Source organism: Macaca nemestrina, chromosome 5 (assembly GCF_043159975.1).
Source record: "Macaca nemestrina isolate mMacNem1 chromosome 5, mMacNem.hap1, whole genome shotgun sequence".
NCBI lineage: Eukaryota > Metazoa > Chordata > Mammalia > Primates > Cercopithecidae > Macaca > Macaca nemestrina.
Genome location: NC_092129.1, coordinates 139,329,148 through 139,349,047, shown reverse-complemented (window position 1 = coordinate 139,349,047; position 19,900 = coordinate 139,329,148). Strand labels below are relative to the sequence as shown.

Here is a 19,900-nt window from a genome sequence, read left to right as displayed (position 1 = left end):
ATGTTTATTAATTCCACTTATCATCCATATTTGCAATGGAAACATTAACATGTTTGATGATGGGGTAGGTCCCATTAGGGTATTTTATTTTATTATTTTTTATTTTTTTGAGACGGAGTTTTGTTATTGTTGCCCAGGCTAGAGTGCAGTGGTGTGGACTCAGCTCACTACTACCTCCGTCTCCTAGGTTCAAGCTATTCTCCTGCCTCAGCCTCCCCAGTAGCCAGGGTTACAGGTGCCTGCCACCACGCCCAGCTAATTTTTGTATTTTTAGTAGCGACGGGGTTTCACCATTTTGGCCAGGCTGATCTTGAACTCCTGACCTCAGGTGATCTGCCTGCCTCGGCCTCCCAAAGTGCTGGGATTACAGACTTGAGCCACCGTGCCCAGCCCACCATTAGGGTATTTTATAATATATGGAATATGTGCTAAATTGCCTTTCTGAATATATATATATATATAGTTGATCCTTGAACAACACAGGGGTTAGGGGCACCGAGCCCCTTGCTGTTGAACCTCTGCATATAATTTTTGATTCCCCCAAGACTTCATCAGTAGCCTACTGTTGACCAGAAGCCTTACCAATAATAAACAGTCGATTAACACGTATTTTATATGTTTTATATATATTATATACTGTATTCTTACAATAAGGTGAGCTAAAGAAAAGAAAATGTTATTTAAAAAACCATGAGGAAGAGAAAATATATTATTAAGTGGAAGTGGACCATCATAAAGGTCTTCATCCTCGCTGTCTTCACATTGAGCAGGCTGAGGAGGAGAAGAGGAGGGAATGGTCTTGCTGTCTCGGGGTGGCAGAGGCGGCAGGGGTAGAAGAGATGGAAGGGGAGCAGGAAAGGCAGGCACAAAACTTGTGACTTTTATTGAGAAAAATCAGACCAGTGCAGTTCAAACCCATGTTGTTCAAAGGTCAACCGTACATGTATGTACTTCTGATCCCAACAGTTTGGATAAGAGACTATGGACCTATAAAAGTTCAGAAGAAATCTAAATGCCCAACTGGGGCTGCTCAGTAGAGCATGGTCCACCCATAAAATGGGGCCCCCACCACGGGGTGATGTGAGACTCTAAGATGAAGGAGGCTAGCTGAGTGCTGTGGTGTGTCTGTAGTCTAGCCACTTGGGAGGCTGAGGTAGGAGGATTGTTTAAGTCCAGGAGATTGAGTCCAGCCTGGGGAACATAATGAGACCTCTTTCTCTAAAAAAATAAATGAGGAGTTGTCTCTTTGTATAGTATATACTTATGGACCAGTCTCCAAGACCAAGAATAAGAAAAAGAAGCATACATATAATGTACAACTTTATATCTGGAAAGGAGGTGAAATGAGTGAGAGGTGTCTGGCCGCCGTGGGGCAGGAGAGCTGGGCAGAAAGGAAGCTTTGCTCTAGTGTACATACCGTAGGAGTTTGTGAATTTTGAACCCTAGGTTCACTCGGTGTAAATCTTTCACCTCGTCAATATATAAACAACTTTGGTTCCAGGCCAGGCTCCTGGCTTTGCCTGAGATCCAAGGGAAAAAGGCCCACACTCACAAAGTCCAGCTGTCCCTCCAAGAAGGCCACTCCCTGGCATTAGAGAAACATCATGGCTCCTGGGACACTCTTTCCATTGGCGTGGATGCCAGCGTGCTCTAGGCCCTGATTCATCAGCCTTCAGTGGAATCTCCATATGATTTCACTTTCCTTCTTGTTTAAACTGTCAAAAGCAGGACATACTTATGGTAAAAAGGCAAATGCTAAAGGCTTATAAAACAAAAGCCCCCTCCCTATCCACGAAGCTGACCACATAGAGGTAACTCTTGCAAATGGCTTGGTGTGTACCATTTCAGACCTTCCTTTCCCTATTTGTAATTAATAGCTCTCTTTCTGTCTATATATACATATTTATTATAAATAAAAAGAAGAACATATTATACCTACTATTCTGAAATATGTTTTGTTTGTTTGTTTGTTTGTTTGTTTTTGTTTTTGAGACAGGGTCTCACTCTGTCACCCGGGCTGGAGTGCAGCAGCACAATCATGGCTCACTGCAGCCTCGACGCCCCTCCCCAGCCCTGGGCTCAGGTGGTCCTCCCTTCATATGTATGTATATGATGTTTTGGTGACTATCTTCTTTCACTTAGCATGTTTTCAAAGTACTGCCGTATTGTAGCATTTATCAGTACTTCATTCCTTTTTATTGCCAAATAATGTTTTACTATATGGACATACCACATTTTGTTTGTCCATCTGTCAGTTGATGGACTTTGGGTTGTTTCTGCTTTAGACTATGATGAGTAATGCTGCTATGAACATTTGTGTACAAGTTTTTGTGTGGATGTATGCATTCACTTCTCTTGGGTATATACCTAGGAGTGGAATTGCTGCTGGATCATATGGTACAGATATGTTTAACATTTTGAATAATTACCAAACTTTTCCAAAATTGCTACATCATTTTACACTTCCACCAGCAATGATGAGAATCCTTGTGTTCTTTTTAAAGGCTACTCATATTCCATGGCATGCATGTTCCATAATCTATTTAACCAGCTCCATATTGATTTTTCATTACCTTTCTGACTTTTCACTATTTTCACTATTTCAAATAGTGCTAAACTTGGCGCTAGAACTTCTTGGCTCCAACCTATCTTACTTCTTCAAGTCTAATTCTAGGAGAAACCCCCCAAACAATTAAACAGATAAAAATGGTACCTTATTGTATTTTTAAATTTTCTGGATTATTGAGATTGAATGAATGAATGTCATGGATTATTCATTCATTATTTATTTAATCCATCTTTCATTCATCCAACCCATTAATTTAACTAATTCTGCAGACTATTGCTGAGCCCAACATGTGCTAGAGGCTATGCCAGATGTTGGGCACTGACCAGGCATTGAGACAAAGAACAGCATGCCCTCAAGGAGGTGGCTGGGGCTGGGTGTGATGGTATGCGCCGGCAGTCCTAGCTGCTTAGGAGGCTGAGCAGGAGGATCACCCGAGCCCAGGAGTTCGATGCTGTACTGAGCTATGATCATGCCACTGTACTCCAGCCTGGGTGACAGAGCAAGACCCTGTCTCTAAAAAAAAAAAAAAAAAAAGTGATTGGAAATTAACTTTCATTTTGCATGTGGCATGTGCCTTGATACATAGGGAGGAACTCCCAGCCCAGACTGAGAGCTTCAAGGAAGACCCCCAGAGAGAGATGTGCCTCTTGGACTGAATTTTGAAGGACAAACAAACAGCAGCTGGTCAGAGAGAGGAGACAACATTCCCGGGGGACAGGGGAGCAGCATGGGCAAAGTGTGGGGGGCGAGACTGCATGGAGTTCAGCATGGGCAAAGTGTGGGGGGCGAGACTGCATGGAGTCACAGGCATAAATCGTGGACTGGAAGAGAGGAGTGACAAGGGAGCAGGGCCAGGCTTGGAGCCAGGGCAGGCTGTGCCAAGGAACAAGGCTTTAAGGCATTGCAGAGACACTCTGCCTACCTCTTGCCCCCAGCAGCCTGAGACTTGTCAGGCACATTCACTTCCTGAGGCCCAGCTTGGCTGTCAGGGACTACCTGATGCTCTGCATGTAAGGGCCTCCCTGGTCCCTGGCAGACCTTCTCCCTGTTCCCCCACAGAAAGACATTTCTTTGTCCCATGGTCAAAGAGAGGTGTGAGGGAAGGGGCCCAGAGAAATACACGGCTTGAGCAAGGTTGCTCTGTCAGGGGCTAGATGGGAGCCACAGACCAGGGACATTTAGATGAGCCTTTGTTGATAGAGAGGGGCCCCTCAGAAAAGAGACAGGGGTGGGAATGTGGAGGGTCTTGTGTCTCTGATCACCAGACACTGGGGCCTGCTGAGATTTTCCCATGGCTACTGATGAGTCAAGGCCAGGACAAGAGATGAGGCCAACCCAAGGCTAAAGGACTTAGAACCATCTTTCTAAGTCCTCAGGAGTTTCAGGAGACTGCTTATTGCCCAAGTTGATGAGGTGATATGGAAGGAGAGTGCCTGCATGGCCATGGGTTAGAGGTAATATGACGTAAGCCCGTTTTCAGCAACTCCAGGTGGCATCTTCTGCATTTCTCCTCACCTTTAAACCGGAAGTGGTGTAACACCATCCATGATCACCATCACCAATTTTACCACAGTCCGCACCTCTGTCTTCATTATCCACCATTACTAGCTTCATCTTCGCTCAGATCATAGACATTCTTCTCCCAAACTATACAATCACCACCACTAGGCTTTGAAGACATAATGATAAACAAAAGACAAGGTCCTTGCTGTCAGGGAGCTTACACAGCATCATCACCTCCTTCACCATCACCACCACATCAGCAACATCATCATTACCACCATCATTACCACCATCACCACATCACCCCCACCATCATTACCACCATCACATCCCCACCACCATCATTACCACCATCGTCATTACTATTATCACATCACCACCATCATTACCACCATCACCACATCCCCACTACCATCATTATTACCATCACCACATCCCCACCACCATCATTACCACCATCACCACATCCCCACCACCATCATTACCACCATCATCACATCCCCAACACCATCATGACGACCATCACCACATCACCACATCACCACCATTACCACCATCACCATATTACCACCATCATTACCACCATCATCACATCCCCAACACCATCATGAAGACTATCACATCACCACCACCATTACCACCATCACCACACCACCACCACTATTACCCTCACATCACCACCACCATCTTTACCACCCTCACATCACCACCACCATCATTACCACCATCACATCACCACCACCATCATTATCACCATCATCACATCATCACCATCAGCATTACAACCATCACATCACCACCACCATCATTACCACCCTCACATCACCACCATCATTATCACCATCACCACATCATCACCATCAGCATTACAACCATCACCACATAACCACCATCATTACCACCATCAATGCATCACCACCATCATCATCACCATCACATCACCACCAGCATCATTACCACCATCAACACATCACCACCACCATTATCACCATCACCACATCACCACCACCATCATTACCACCATCACCACACCACCACCACCATTACTCTCACATCACCACCACCATCTTTACCACCCTCACATCACCACCACCATCTTTACCACCCTCACATCACCACCACCATCATTACCACCATCACATCACCACCACCATCATTATCACCATCACCACATCATCACCATCAGCATTACAACCATCACCACATAACCACCATCATTACTACCATCAACACATCACTACCATCATCATCACCATCACCACATCACCACCAGCATCATTACCACCAACACATCACCACCACCATTATTATCACCATCACATCACCACCACCACCATTACCACCATCACCACATCACCATCACCCTCATTACCACCATCACAGCACCACCACCATCCTTACCACCATCGTGTCATCACCACCATCACCAGATCACTGTCACCAGCATTACCACATCTGTCACATAATCCTCATCAGCACCACTACCCTCATGACCACATCACTACTACCAGTGGCCCTGGCCCCATCCTCTCATCTCTACTTCAATCACCCCGTCACCATCACTTCCATCACCAGGATCCCCACCCTCCCTTACTATTATACCATCCATCCATCACCGTACTTACCACTGCAATTGATTTTGTCATTGCCACCATCAACAGTGTAGGAAATGATTACATGGGTTGCAGCAATGGTTAATGGTCACTGAAGCCCCAGTTAAGATGGGTAGGTCATCTGTGGTCACTTAATGGGGAGGGGGCAAAATAGTAAAAGGCCTAAAGTGTAAGAATTCCCTATTGCAAGCAATCTCAAATTGGTTATTCCAAGAATGTATTTTTTCCTGAACCCTCCAATATTTCTAGTAATAATTCCAATTAAGGAGTTATTTTTTCTTTTTCTTTTTTTTTTTTTTTGAGTCAAAGTCTTATTCTTATACTGTACTCAGGCTGGAGTACAGTGGTGCAATTTCAGCTCACTGCAACCTCCACCTCCTGGGTTCAAGCGATTCTCCTACCTCAGCCTCCCGAGTAGCTGGGATTACAGGCATGAGCCACTATGCCTGGTTAATTTTTGTATTTTCAGTAGATTCGGGGTTTCACCATGTTGGCCAGGCTGGTCTCGAACTCCCGACCTCCAGTGATCCACCCACCTTGGCCTCGCAAAGTGCTGGGATTACAGGCATGAGCCACCATGCCTGGCCAGGAGTTATTTTTCCATTGCACAAGGCTCCTCTCCATCCAGTTGGGTATAAATGAAGGTCTCTACCTTGGCCTCTGAGCTCAGGTTAGAATTCCCATGTTGGAGGGGTTGGAGGATGGTTAAAATACAATCAAAATCAGCTCTTAACTGGTGATTCAGAGTTGATCTATCTATCCTCTGGTTAGACTCAGCATTTCATACCTGCCTGTCCAGCTCCATCATCAGCCATCATGGTCACTGTCACCATCATTCTTCAATGACATTAGAGACGAGAGCTTCCATATGGGGTAGGGCCAGGGAATAAGATGGAGCCAGAAGTAAAATTAATGCCAGATTACTCTCTGTGGAAAGAGGCTGCAGATTTTTTTATTTTTTATTTTTTGAGACAGAATTCCGCTCCTGTTGCCCAGGCTGGACTGCAGTCGCACGATCTCGGCTCACTACAACCTTCCCTCTCCCGGGTTCAAGTGATTCTCCTGCCTCAGCCTCCTGAGTAGCTGAGATTACAGGCGCTTGCCCCCATGTCCAGCTAATTTTTTGTATTTTTGGTAGAGACGGGGTTTTGCCATGTTGGCCAGGCTGATCTCAAACTCCTGACCTCAAGTGACCCACCCGCCTTGGCCTCCCAAAGTGCTGGAATTACAGGCATGAGCCACTGTCTGGCCGGGGCTGCAGATTTAGATTTGAGTTTCCTAGGAGCCAATGTCAAGAGGGAGAGGTAACCACTGTATGATTATCAGCTATTTCTGATATTAAAGCAGGAAAGAAATTCCCATTGTGAAAACTAAGGGGTCACAGCCAATGGCTGAGGTTGGCCTCGTTAGCTGTCCTCTCTGGCTGTGGAAAAACTTCAGAATATTACCCTGTGGAGCCACTGGATGGGACATGGAGATGGGGTGACCACAAAACTTACCTCTCAGGAGCTGCAAAGTGTTATGGTGCTGTATACATTTTATATTAATAATATTATTACATAGTACTAAATGAGGGAGGAGCCAACAGTGTGAGGTCACATGTGAGTGAGGATGAGAGGGGTGGAGGTATCTCCCCTTGAGCTGGTCTTCAGGGAGGCCTGGGCATTCACTTGGTGAATGAGGAGGAGGCCACATTGTCCAAGGGACCACACTAAGGCGTGACATGCCAATGAGCTGGTGTGTGCAGAGAACTAGAGGGAAGGGGGCATGTTGGAGAGGGGTCAGGGGTGGACTGGGGGAGAGAATCTGGTCCTAGGGAAGTCATAAGGGCCAAGCGAAGGAGCTGGACTTTCCCCCTCAGGCAGTAGAATCTGGTGAAAGGTTTTAAACAGGAATATGACCCTCTTAGATCTGTGTTTAAATGTTCACTGTGGCCAGTGTGTGGAGAATGGGTTGAAAGGGGTGACACTGGAGACAGGGAGGGTTAGCTTATTGCAACCCTCCTGTAGGCTCCCTAAGGGTAGGGACTGTGTCTGAGGCATCTATGTACCCTTCAGAATGGCGAGGATGCACTAGAGACTCAAACGTCTCTTCTTATTGTCACCCCCTGTCACTGTCACCACCATTAGCTGCCTCTTGCTTCACTCCATGGCTGTCAGCACCCCCATTAACACATGCCATGCCATCGATTTAGCTCCTTTCCCAGAGCTTTCTCAGGGAGCCCAGTCTGGAGCAGACTGGGACATCACCAGCTCAGCAGCTTGGGTCAAAAGTGAGATTCCTGGTCTGGAGTCAGGGGACCCGCTCTTTTCTTCAGTTCTGCTGCTGAGTCATTGTGTGACCCCAGCAGGTCCCCACCCTGTCTTTAGTTTTCTGACCTGTTCAAAGTAGGAGCTGGATTAAACTAGTGGGTCTGCCAGCCAAGTGTTTGGAGAATCAGATGAGAATAAACCGGACATTGCTGGTCTCTGCTGTACTTTTTCTGCAGGGACCATGATTGAGAATTGAGTGGGAAGGTCAGATTGAACATTGAGTCTTAGGTATTGCATGTGCCTATGACAAGACCTTGGTAACGCCCCCTCCCCCATTCCCTACCCCTCCAAAAGGTAATCTTAGGCATTGCAGGTACCTATGGCAAGACCTTGGCAATGCACCCCCTGCCATTCCCTATCCCTCCAAAAGGTAATTTAGGAAGCTGCTGGAAATAGGGGAATGGGACAGGCAGTTGGAACCATATGTATGGGGAGAGTCCCTGAGTGAGGTGGGAATGGGACGAGCGTGGGACCCTCAGAGAGGTTAAGTTGCCCAGTGTGATCACAGGTGTGTCTCAGGCCAAGGCATCAGCTCCCAGCGGGGGAGAGGGATGCGAGGAGGCCTCATGGCTCAGCAGAAGGAAACCTGGTTAGGATCCAGCTTTCAGCTCTGAATCCTGGGCTGTCAGCCAGGCCATGGCTGTAGCTGCAAATAGGCAAGGCTGATCTAAGGTCTCATAGGACAAAGGGCACCCTGGGAGAGCTAGCCCCAGGCCCCAGGGGCCTCCTCTTCTTAGGGATCCTGGGAGCTCTGCTGACCAAGGGGGTAGGAGCTCACCTCCTATGCCGTCACCCAGTTACCTCATCATGGTAGCCTTGGTCCTTGAACACTAATGGGTAAGCCCCAGAGCCACGAGCCAGTGACCTCTGAATGGATGGCTTCCCCTTCCCCCAGGCACCAGGCAAGACAGGTAGGGGTCCCTGGAGATCTGGTGGCTAGGGAGGGCCCAGTCCTGGGCCAGCCCCTGAGGGCTGGATTCTGGCTGCAGGCTCTTCACTCAGTCCATCCACTCCCGCCTCCAGAGTCCAAGGGTCTATGCGGTGGGCAGTTTGAGCTGGCTGGATACTAGAGGGAGGCTGCACCTGAAACGGTTGGTGGGAGAGCAGCATGAGTTTTGAGGAGCTGCTGGAGCAGGTGGGCGGCTTTGGGCCCTTCCAACTGCGGAATGTGGCACTGCTGGCCCTGCCCCGAGTGCTGCTACCACTGCATTTCCTCCTGCCCATCTTCCTGGCTGCTGTGCCTGCCCACCGATGTGCCCTGCCGGGTGCCCCTGCCAACTTCAGCCATCAGGATGCGTGGCTGGAGGCCTACATTCCCCGGGAGCCCGATGGCACGCTTAGCTCCTGCCTCCGCTTTGCCTACCCCCAGGCTCTCCCCAACACCACGTTGGGGGAAGAAAGGCAGAGCCGTGGGGAGCTGGAGGATGAACCTGCCACAGTGCCCTGCTCTCAGGGCTGGGAGTACGACCACTCAGAGTTCTCCTCTACCACTGCAACTGAGGTACTTAAGTCCAGAAGTTGAGAGACATGTGAGAGGGATAGCCCTGCCATTGCCTTGGGTGGTTACTGTATAGGCATTAGATGTATTACTTTACCTTGTAAAGTCTCAGCTTACCAACCTGTAGATGGGAGCTATGAATATAAGACACTTTTAGTTCATGGCTTGTAGTAACAGGCTCCTACACAAGAACTATTATCATCATCATTAATTGGGAGGTGATTAAGGCAGGGAAGGGCTAAAGTGGCTTCACAGACTTGGGACAAAGAGCTGAGAAGGCGATTTCTGCAGCAAGAGGTGGAGAAACAATAGACGCCTTCTTTTCTCCCTTCCTCTTTTCCAGTCCCAGGTCGGTATTTACATAATCCATCTGGAGGTGGAATGTCAGTGGAGGCAGAGTCTCCCTGGGAGGCAGCAGGTCAAGGCCTTCCTTGGGAAGAAGCTGAGGCTGCAGGACTGGGGAGGGACAAACTTTCCTATTCCCCAAACTGGCATGAATCGCTGGGAGGTTTATTATCTGGCACAGAGGTACCAGAACGGCAGAGCTTGCCTCAGAAGGCTCCAGGGTCTGGAGAGGAGGAGCTGGCGCCTGCTGGAGAGGGCTGATGTTCACAGCAGGTCCCTTTCTGCCTGTCCTTGCAGTGGGATCTGGTGTGTGAGCAGAAAGGCCTGAACAGAGCTGCATCCACTTTCTTCTTCGCCGGTGTGCTGGTGGGGGCTATGGCCTTTGGATATCTGTCTGACAGGTGGGGTGAGGCACTGGGCCAATAAGAAACTGAACAATGAGATCACTTGGACTCGGGAAGGGGAACATCACACACTGGGGCCTATCATGGGGAGGGGGGAGGGGGGAGGGATTGCATTGGGAGTTATACCTGATGTAAATGACGAGTTGATGGGTGCTGATGAGTTGATGGCTGCAGCACACCAACATGGCACAAGTATACATATGTAACAAACCTGCACATTATGCACATGTACCCTAGAACTCAAAGTATAATAATAAAAAAAAAAATCGCAAAAAAAAAAAAAAAAACCAGAAACTGGCTGGGGGAACTTTCCCCCACTAGCTGGGGTATGAGCCTAGTCTACTATATCTTAGAACCTCCTTCCACAGGGAACTGATCCTGCATGACCCCTTTGCAGGTTTGGGCGGAGGCGTCTGCTGCTGGTGGCCTACGTGAGTACCCTGGTGCTGGGCCTGGCATCTGCAGCCTCCGTCAGCTATGTAATGTTCGCCATCACCCGCACCCTCACTGGCTCAGCCCTGGCTGGTTTTACCATCATCGTGATGCCACTGGGTGAGGCAGGCAAGAAACAGGCAGGACCTAGAGGGCTGGAAGAAGGCAGTTGTCAGAGTGAGACTGAGCCCATCTGGTCCTCACTAACCATCTTCCTGTCTCCTGCCCTGGGCCAGAGCTGGAGTGGCTGGATGTGGAGCACCGCACTGTGGCCGGAGTCCTGAGCAGCACCTTCTGGACAGGAGGCGTGATGCTGCTGGCACTGGTTGGGTACCTGATACGGGACTGGCGATGGCTTCTGCTAGCTGTCACCCTGCCTTGTGCCCCAGGCATCCTCAGCCTCTGGTGAGGACTGCAGGCAGCTGAGGAGCGGGAGATACAGGAAGTCAAAGATGAGATTAATCAGAGCCTGAGACTTGAAGATAGAGAGATTGAGAGATGAAGGGAAAGAGAAACAGAGTAAGTGACCAAGAGACAGAAAGAGACAGAGAAAAGGAGACAGAGAGACAGAGATCAACAGAAAGAAGATGGCAAGGAACAGTGAGAAGCAGAGAACAAGATAGATACAGAGAGACAAAGAGCCAAACATAAATTGAGGCTGGCATCTTGCAGAGTTGGGGATAGGGGCAGGGCCAGCATGGGGGTGGGGAACTCAGGCAGGAGAGTGGGAGGACAGGTAGCGTGGGTACTACATTGCCTCCCAAAGATGACTTGACCTTGGGTGACCCTTCTGGATATGTCTACATGTCTGTCCCTCCTTCATCCTATTCCCTCCTGCCACCCATGGGAGAAGTGAGTGGCTGGTGCTGGGAGCTGGTTTTGAGGGTAAGGCCAATTCAGTTGAGTAAGGGACTCCCAGGCTATGGAGGACCTGGGCCTGGGCAAGGAAGTGTGGGAAGAGGTGTTTTATTGTCTTTATTATTATTATTTTTTTTGAGATAAGGTCTTGCTGTGTCGCTGGAGTACAGTGGCACAATCACAGCTCACTGAAGTCGCAACCTCCCAGGCTCAAGTGATTCTCCTGCATTAGCCTGAGTAGCTGGGACTACAGGCGTGTGCTACCACATCCGGCTATTATTTATTTTTTGATATTTTGTAGAGACAGAGTCTTGCCATGATGCCCAGGCTGATCTTGAACTCCTGGGCTCAAACCCACCCTCCTGCCTTGACCTCCAAAAGTGTTGGGATTACAGGCATGGGCCATTGCACCCAGCCCAGAGGTGGCTTTTAAATTGGGCATTGAAAGATGAATAAAAGCTCATCAAGTGTGGAGGGCTTGGGGAGGGGCTGATGTTCCAGGCTGAGAAGACTGCATGAGCAAGACCCTGGAAGTTGAGAGCCTGTAGTATGTCCAGGAACATGTGGCTTAGGGTCATGACTTTCTGGCTGAAGGGCCTCCTGCCTATTCCTAGGTGGGTGCCTGAGTCTGCACGCTGGCTTCTAACTCAGGGCCGTGTGAAAGAGGCCCACAGGTACCTGCTCCACTGTGCCAGGCTCAATGGGCGGCCAGTGTGTGAGGACAGCCTCAGCCAGGAGGTGAGGGTGAATGTGTTTGTGAGCATGCATGTATGTGTGTGTGGGGGGTGGGCTGTGTCAAGTGTCCCCTCCCACAGCCCACCATGTATGGCAGGAAAAGCCCCTGGGCCCCCATGGAGAGTTCCGAACTCTTTAGGATGTCCTACCTGGCTCTGGTGGGCCACATCCATCATTTGAGACCTACTCTTCTCAGCTGCCATGTGCATCTCCACCCCTACCACTGCATATGGGAGGAATAGAGAGGGGTGGGGGGAGAGTACTGTATCCCATTGAGATCACATAGCCAACTCTGATATTACAACCTCACCTCCTTCCCTACCAGGCTGTGAGCAAAGTGGCTGCCGAGGAACGGGTGGTCCGAAGACCTTCATACCTAGACCTGTTCCGCACGCCACGGCTCCGACACATCTCACTGTGCTGCGTGGTGGTGTGGTGAGGAGGCTGGTGTGGGTGTGGTAGGAGGGAGGAGCAAACTCCAGGCTGGTACTGAGTGTGAGAAAGGCTCTGAGGGACAAGTAGAGTGTCACAGTGGACGGCAGGAGGATAAGCCTCGGTGGGCAATCTGCCCGGGGAAGTCAGAAAATGAAGCAGGCAGCAGAGGCACATGGGTTCAAGTTCAGACTCCCACTTCCTTACTTGGAAAGGGATGGATCACTTAGCCACTCAGAGCCCCAGTGTCCCTTCTGTAAAACAGACTGTTGTCAGTTCCATGTCAGGGTTGCTGTGAAAATTAGGGTAAAGGCGCTTTGACCACTGGCGCCTGCTGCACACTCGGAGGGCGTTATGGATGTCAGGGAAGGTCCTGGTGGTGGGAGGGGGGTCACGGAGACGGAAGGAGATTGCCCTTGTAAAAGGCCAAGTCTTCCTAAGAAGAGAGGCCAAAGAGGGATGGGAAGGAGGGTCCCCCGAGTGGCACTGCAACTCCTTTCAGGTTCGGAGTGAACTTCTCCTATTACGGCCTGAGTCTGGATGTGTCAGGCTTGGGGCTGAATGTGTACCAGACGCAGCTGTTGTTTGGGGCCGTGGAATTGCCCTTCAAGTTGCTGGTCTACCTGTCGGTGCGCCACGCAGGACGCCGCCTCACGCAAGCCGGGACACTGCTGGGCACGGCCCTGGCGCTTGGCACTAGACTGCTAGTGACCTCCGGTGAGCCCAGTCCCATAGGTTCTGCCCACCCCAGAAGCTGGGCCAGGAACCCTGCCCACTCCCTGGAGACCTACCTCCTGGCCAAGAATCCACTCCTCCCCACAGCTCCCCACTCTTACCCAGTGAGCTCAGACTCTCTGCCACTTAAGTTCAGCCCACTCTGGAGACTCTGCACTCTATCCAGAACACCCCTGGCTCTCCTCCAAGGCCCTCTCACTATCTGAACCCGCTTCCCTCCAGACATGAAGTCCTGGAGCACCGTCCTGGCAGTGATGGGGAAAGGTTTTTCTGAAGCTGCCTTCACCACTGTCTACCTGTTCACTTCGGAGTTGTACCCTACGGTGCTCAGGTAAGGAAACCTGCAACCAACCTGGGGTATGGGGCTTGTTAGTCACGTGTCTTAACCAACACTTCTACATACACACGCCACAGCCTGGTCTCTCTCAGTCCTTTTTTTTTTTATTTTTGGTAGAGATGGGGTCTTGTTATATTACCCAGACCGGTCTCAAACTCCTGGCCTCAAGCGATCCTCCCGCCTCAGCCTCCAAAAGTGCTGGTATTACAGGCACTATTACAGGCATGAGCCACTGCACCCAGCCTCTCACTCATTCTTCACGCTACACCCAGAATACAGAACTAATCAGGGCCTTCTGTGTTTGCCCTAGTCTTGGAGAAGGCAGGGCATCTTATCTTCTGTACTATGTGACCCTAAGCCACATCAGACATACTTTCTGGGCCTCCTTAAGAAAACAGCCCCAAGGCCGGGCACTGTGGCTCACGCCTGTAATCCCAGCATTTTGTAAGGCCAAGGCGGGCGGATCACTGAAGGTCAGGAGTTCGAGACCAGCCTGACCAACATGGTGAAACCCCATCCCTGCTAAAAATACAAAATTAGCTGGGTGTGGTGGCGCACGCCTGTAATCCTAGCTATTTGGGAGGCTGAGGCAGGAGAATCGCTTGAACCTGGGAGATGGAGGTTGCAGTGAGCTATCATACCATTGCACTCTAGCCTGGGTGAGAAACTCTGTCTCAAATAAACACATAAATTTAAAAAAAGTAATAATAATAATAATAATAGTAAAAAGAAAACAGCCCCAAGAAGCCCCATTCTGCCCACCCCCATCCCATTCACCCCTGGAAGGCAGAGATGCCCTTGAGGACTGTCCCAAGGGCAACCCCTTGAAAGGCCCAGGGGGGTCTTTCAGCTAGCTATTGGGAGGTAGGAAAAGGAAACTTCTAAGCATCTGGTCATGGCAGGGCCTGTACAAACTACTGACCTTCTTTCCACATCACTCTTTCCTTATCCCAGTCTGGTGGCTTGTCTTCTCTTTCAGTGGTACCTGGTTGGTACTCTGTCAGAATGGGGGCCCTGTCCTCTGGTGGGTGCTGGCTTGGGGTTTCCTGGCCTGAAGGTGGGTGGGAAAACCAACTGAAAGAAGTCCTAGTTTTCTTAGCTATATGGGGAGAAGGGAGTATCAGGGCCTGCCAACCCTGGAGAGAAGCCCTGTGGGGCATGACCCCAGGTAGGTGTGAACACTGTCTGCCTCCCTCATCCTCTTTCTCTGAACAGACAGACAGGGATGGGGCTGACTGCACTGGTGGGCCGGCTGGGGGGCTCTTTGGCCCCACTGGCGGCCTTGCTGGATGGAGTGTGGCTGTCACTGCCCAAGCTTGCTTATGGGGGGATCGCCCTGCTGGCTGCCGGCACCGCCCTCCTGCTGCCAGAGACGAGGCAGGCACAGCTGCCAGAGACCATCCAGGACGTGGAGAGAAAGAGGTGTGTGCACAGGACTGTGTCTGTGTACGTGTGAGCACATTTTTATGGATGCAGGTGCTCAGATACCTAACACTTTAGGATTCAGACAGGAAAATATATGCACATATGTACTTGGTGCATGTATGTGAGTGTGCACAGGTGAGTGTTTCAGGGTGCATGATTGGGGGGTATGTAAACTGCAAGCATAAATGTGTACATGAGTCCATATGTGTGTATGAACACAAATACATAAGGCTGTTCAGGAAGACGTGTATATGTGCACACTCAAGTATGCCTACACATCAGGGGTGTGCACAAGCATGTGTGTGAGTCACTTGTATAGGGATTTGTATATCAGAAACTAGGGAGAGCCCTGGGACAGCCCTGATGGTGCAGGCTGGGGTGGTAGGCTCGGGGATTAAATCCCACCATTGCTCACGACTCCTTCCTCCCTAGTGCCCCAACCAGTCTTCAGGAGGAAGAGATGCCCATGAAGCAGGTCCAGAACTAAGTGGGAGTGGAGGCAGGCCCTCCACAGAAGCTCTGCAGCAGGGGCTGGGAGAGCAGAAGGGCAGGCCCTGCAACTGAGGCTGGGAGTATCGAACCCTCTGCCTAGGGCTGGAGTTGCCGCCAGTACCCTCTCCCTGTGCTCATCCAACCTTGATTATTTGGCTTCTAGGAACAGTTGACTTCCCAGAATGCAGTGGCTGCTGGGCACCCCTCTCATGGCTGGGGAGGATTCTATAAATAAAGGTTCCCCTTGGGTTGGGGCAGTGGTGAAGAGCTGTGGGAAGAGCCCTGGATAGGAAGCCACCGAATCTGCCCTGGGCTCTGATAACACCTTCACCATTAACTTGCTGTGTGACCTTGGGCATGTGGCTTTCCCTCTCTGGGCCTCAGTCTGTTCATTTCCCAAATGGATAATGAAGCCTCTTGGCAGGTTCTACCATAGGATCTGTTGCCATGCTCAAATGAGTTACTGAATAAGGTGCTTCTGCTTCTTCTAGAGATGGTGCTAAAGAAAGGACTAGCATATGAGACTTCTGGTACCAATGGGGCTAGTGGGCATGCTGTCCACTGTGTGGTGCTAGGACTGCCAATGCCAGGCCCAAGGGACAAAAAGAACATAGCTTTTTGTTCTCATGGCTGGCCCTGCTACCTCTGAGGCACCCTGCAGGGCAATGCATGTCATCCCAACCCCTACACTCCCCATCCTCCAACCCACTGGTCTCATGCCCAAAGAAGAGTTGAAGGCATGGGAGCCAACATTTTATTGGAGAAGCCAGAGAGGCAGAAATTCAATAAACACAAATTTTATGAGTACCTTGAAGCTCTAGAATGTGCTGGGGAAGGGGGTTGTGATGGCCAGGAGGAGGATACCCTTCAAAATGTGCTGTTCACTAACCAGATAGAAATGGGAAAGGGAAAAATTGGCAGAGAAAGTCTAGACTCTCTGGCCTACCATGGAACCTAGGCCCAGGTCCCCACGATCCCACCATCCCCAACCCCCATGGGACTGGAGATTTTTGTAGCTCCCATTGGATCATGAGGGGCATGATGGGAGGCCTGAGTTAGGGTGACCTTTTCTGTGAGCGTCTCATTGGAATTTTATCTTCACTGGGTCATAGATGTAGCAGCCCACATCGCCAATGTTCACACCTGAGAGAGAGAGCCCTATCACCAAAGGCCTTGGGTCTGTAGTGCAGGGTTCAGGGCTGGAGGGAACTGGGGTGGGGGGCAGGGTATGCTTAACCACAGGGGAAGCTGTCCACACATCCCCACAGACCATGTACATGCCATAGTTTAGGCCCAGTGTCTGGGATGGGGCTGCCCACCTTTGGGGCCAAACAGGTAGCCGTAGCAGGGGACGTGGCAGTAGGGGACTCCGTCATGCTGAGACACAGAGAGAAAGAGAGCTGTCTCAGCCTGGTTCTCTTCCCATTTCCAGCCTCCTCCCAACATAACCACTCATTCCTGCCCTGCTCACCTCGGCATGACTCCCAGCAGTCAGGGTCTTGCGGCAACGCTGGCACCTCAGACAGGGTCGGTGCCAATTTCTGCCTAATGACATCACCTTCTCAGCTGGTGGTGGAGAGAAGTGGTAGTGCTTCCATTCTAGGGGTAGAGTAGGGAGACCCACCTGCCTTGGATCACCTCCCTGCCCCTTGCTGCCCACCCTGTATCCCCCTCCCCAAGCTTTCCACTGTCACTTACCAAAATAGACAGGCTCCCCACAACCAGGGCACAGCGACGTCTCTCCAGTGAATGTCTTCATATGGGGAGGGCCTTTAAGGGGAAGAGGCCCTGGGTAGGTCTGAGGTGGAGATGCCCACCAGCACCTGCCTGCATATGGCACTGTCCTCTTCCAAAAGCCATGCTCATTCCAGAGTGCTCGACCCAGGCACCCAAGAGTCTGTCTTCTATAGGCCCGGAACTGAGCCCCCTTTGACTCCACCTCCTGCCCCATCCCTATGTGTATTAGGGACTACCTGCTTCCTTGTCATCCTCCCAGGGGCTCAGGTACACACCATCCCAACCCTGCTAGCAACTCAATCCTCAGGAAACTTGAGCTGATACAGGAGCTGGCCAGGGCATGGGTGTCAGGTGTTGGGGAGCATAGCGTCACTGCCTACTTCAGGGAATGGAGGGAAGGAAGCAGGGACCAGAGGAGAAAAGTTGGAGAATGTGAGAGGCTGGCCTTATCCCAATGACTCCTCTCCTGTAGGTTATTCCTTCCACGGCCCTGGCCTGGGATAGACCTAAGTTCTTGGCCAGCTTTGCCTCTGACTAGCTTTGTGAATGGACAAGGTCATTTGCCCTGTCTGGATCTCACTTTCCTCACCTGTAAAATGCGAGGATGCAAGGAGAGGGGATAATGCTATCTGCCCAATTAACTATTTTTTGTTTGTTTGTTTGTTTTTTGTTTTTTGTTTTTTTTTGAGATGGAGTCTTGCTCTGTTGCCTAGGCTGGAGTGCAATGGCGTGACCTCGACTCACTGCAACCTCCGCCTCCTGGGTTCAAATGATTCTCCTGCCTCAGCCTCCCCGTAGCTGGGATTACAGGCACCAGCCACCATGCCCAGCTAATTTTTGTATTTTTAGTAGAGACAGGATTTCACCATGCTGGCCAGGCTGGTCTCAAACCCCTGACCTCATGATCTGCCTGCCTTGGCCTCCCAACAATTTACATCTTAACTCAGCAGCTGACATGAGGGAATAGAAAGAAAGAAAGAGAAAAAAAAAAGCGGGAGGTAGATAGAGAAGACTTTGCTAAGAACGAAGTTGTGAGAATGTGAAGCAGAGGGCTGGGTAGGAGACTGCCACCTGGCCCACCCTCCGCTCCAGCTTGGGGAAGGGTCAGGAGGAGGACTAGGAGGAGCTGAGCGCAGTCTTACTTACTTTTCTTGCCTTGGGGGAGGCCAGTCCTTGGCCTGGGAGGGCTAAAGCTTCTGGGGCTGAGAGGAGTGGTGCTGCCAGGGCTGGGAGTGGGGGCGTTGTACAAGTAGGAGCCCACACCACCAATGTTCACCCCTGAAGAGAGAATAGGGGAAGTCAGGCTTGAGCCCCCAGCTCCCAGCCACCAGGAGGGTTCTGCTGACCCCTGGCCCCTTTCAGGCTGGTACTTACCCCTGGGTCCAAAGAGAGCCCCATAGCATGGCTTGTGGCAGTATGGCCTCCCGTTGTGCTGGGCACAAGCAGAGGGAAGTGGGTTACTCAGGGCCAGCGGGAGCCATGCCCCACAGGCCTTTCCTCCAGACAGGCTACCAGGTGTGTCTGTCCACTGGCTAAGTCTGGTGGGCCTGGGAGGGGTGGGGGATGGGCTGGCATGACAATATTTCCACTATGGTCAAGGGAGGAAGAGCAAGAGCAGCTCAGGAGGTGATGCTGCTTCCCACCCATCCTGACTCCCAAAGCCATGGGATCCACAGTTACAACCCAGGTTCCCAAAATCCTGGCTGGTGTGGGGTCCACCAGGTGTGTAGCCTTGGGGTTGGCTACTGAGGCTCTCTTTGGCAGGTCTCCAGGGCTGAAGTTGGGGGTTGGTGCCTGGCGGGTGGGAGGCAGTGATGTAAACAGGACAGTACTCCCTGGCCAGGCCTTACCTCTGCATGCCCGCCAGGAGACAGGACGCTGTGACAGCGCTCACATTTCAGGCAGAAGCGGTGCCAGTTCTTGCCCAGGGAGCTCACCTTCTCAGCTATGGAGGACAAAGTGGAACTGAGCTGCGAGGAGCCTGTCCAAGTTTGGGGCCCCTCCTTTCCCCCTTCAGCCCTCTAGGGAATTAGGTTGGCCTGCCCTGCTCCCTGGAGAGGAGTGTCTCCAGGAGTCCAGCTCCATCCCGCTCCGGTTTCATACTCCCCACAGAGCTCTCGGTGGAAGGGAGAAGACCCGAGTGGGTGCGGGTGGTGCGTAGACTACCAGCCGCTGCAAGTGAAAAAGGGTTTCTGGGACCATAGTGTGGCCAGCCCTCGCGTCCTCAGGGACGCGGCTCCCATTCGCCCCATCTTCGCCCCCTCTGCAGCCCGGGCCTCACCGAAGAAAACGGGTTGCTGGCAACGCGGACAGGTCCAGCTCATAGCTCCGCTCCAGGCAACGCACACGGCACACAGTAGGCACGCCGCCGCGACTCATTCCGCCCCCTCCGCTGGCTCCACCCACGGCTCAGCTTTGAGCCTCCCTGGGCTGAATCCGCTGTTCCTCAGCGCACATTGGCTACCAAAAATTT

The 19,900-nt window shown here is 51.1% G+C and overlaps 2 protein-coding genes and 1 long non-coding RNA gene across 13 annotated transcripts; 1 reads left to right on the top strand and 2 right to left on the bottom strand.

Annotated features, from left to right (window-relative positions):
• Positions 1-443: 443 nt before the first annotated feature.
• On the bottom strand, positions 444-8,935 carry LOC139363401 (uncharacterized). Its single transcript, XR_011623712.1, has 4 exons — positions 6,473-8,935; positions 4,085-4,238; positions 2,893-3,082; positions 444-1,715 (listed from the first exon to the last, which is right to left on the bottom strand). It is a non-coding gene; the product is annotated as an uncharacterized lncRNA (long non-coding RNA).
• Positions 8,936-8,994: 59 nt separating this feature from the next.
• On the top strand, positions 8,995-19,787 carry LOC105489571 (solute carrier family 22 member 7). Of its 2 annotated transcripts, XM_011754459.3 has the most exons (10): positions 8,995-9,498; positions 10,138-10,241; positions 10,642-10,796; positions 10,913-11,081; positions 12,149-12,272; positions 12,595-12,704; positions 13,204-13,418; positions 13,659-13,767; positions 14,989-15,195; positions 15,631-17,257. In XM_011754459.3, exons 1-10 carry the CDS (start codon positions 9,106-9,108, stop codon positions 15,683-15,685), a joined length of 1,641 nt encoding a protein of 546 aa, XP_011752761.1. In that variant the 5' UTR covers positions 8,995-9,105; the 3' UTR covers positions 15,686-17,257. The 2 variants fall into 2 exon arrangements, with proteins under 2 accessions (XP_011752761.1, XP_011752762.1); XM_011754460.3 differs by lacking the exons at positions 14,989-15,195; positions 15,631-17,257 and adding an exon at positions 19,697-19,787.
• On the bottom strand, positions 10,971-19,839 carry LOC105489572 (cysteine rich protein 3). Of its 10 annotated transcripts, none has more exons than XR_011623706.1 (8): positions 19,709-19,839; positions 19,278-19,372; positions 18,802-18,859; positions 18,574-18,705; positions 17,389-17,460; positions 17,162-17,289; positions 12,419-12,492; positions 10,971-11,098 (listed from the first exon to the last, which is right to left on the bottom strand). XR_011623706.1 is itself a non-coding variant. In XM_011754463.2 (8 exons), exons 1-8 carry the CDS (start codon positions 19,749-19,751, stop codon positions 16,772-16,774), a joined length of 648 nt encoding a protein of 215 aa, XP_011752765.1. In that variant the 5' UTR covers positions 19,752-19,839; the 3' UTR covers positions 16,063-16,771. The 10 variants fall into 10 exon arrangements, 9 of the variants coding, with proteins under 9 accessions (XP_011752769.1, XP_070953124.1, XP_011752767.1 ...); XM_011754463.2 differs by lacking the exons at positions 10,971-11,098; positions 12,419-12,492 and adding exons at positions 16,063-16,833; positions 17,010-17,067; XM_011754464.2 differs by lacking the exons at positions 10,971-11,098; positions 12,419-12,492 and adding exons at positions 16,063-16,833; positions 17,010-17,067 and having other exon boundaries at positions 17,162-17,256.
• Between the last annotated feature and the right edge of the window lie 61 nt (positions 19,840-19,900).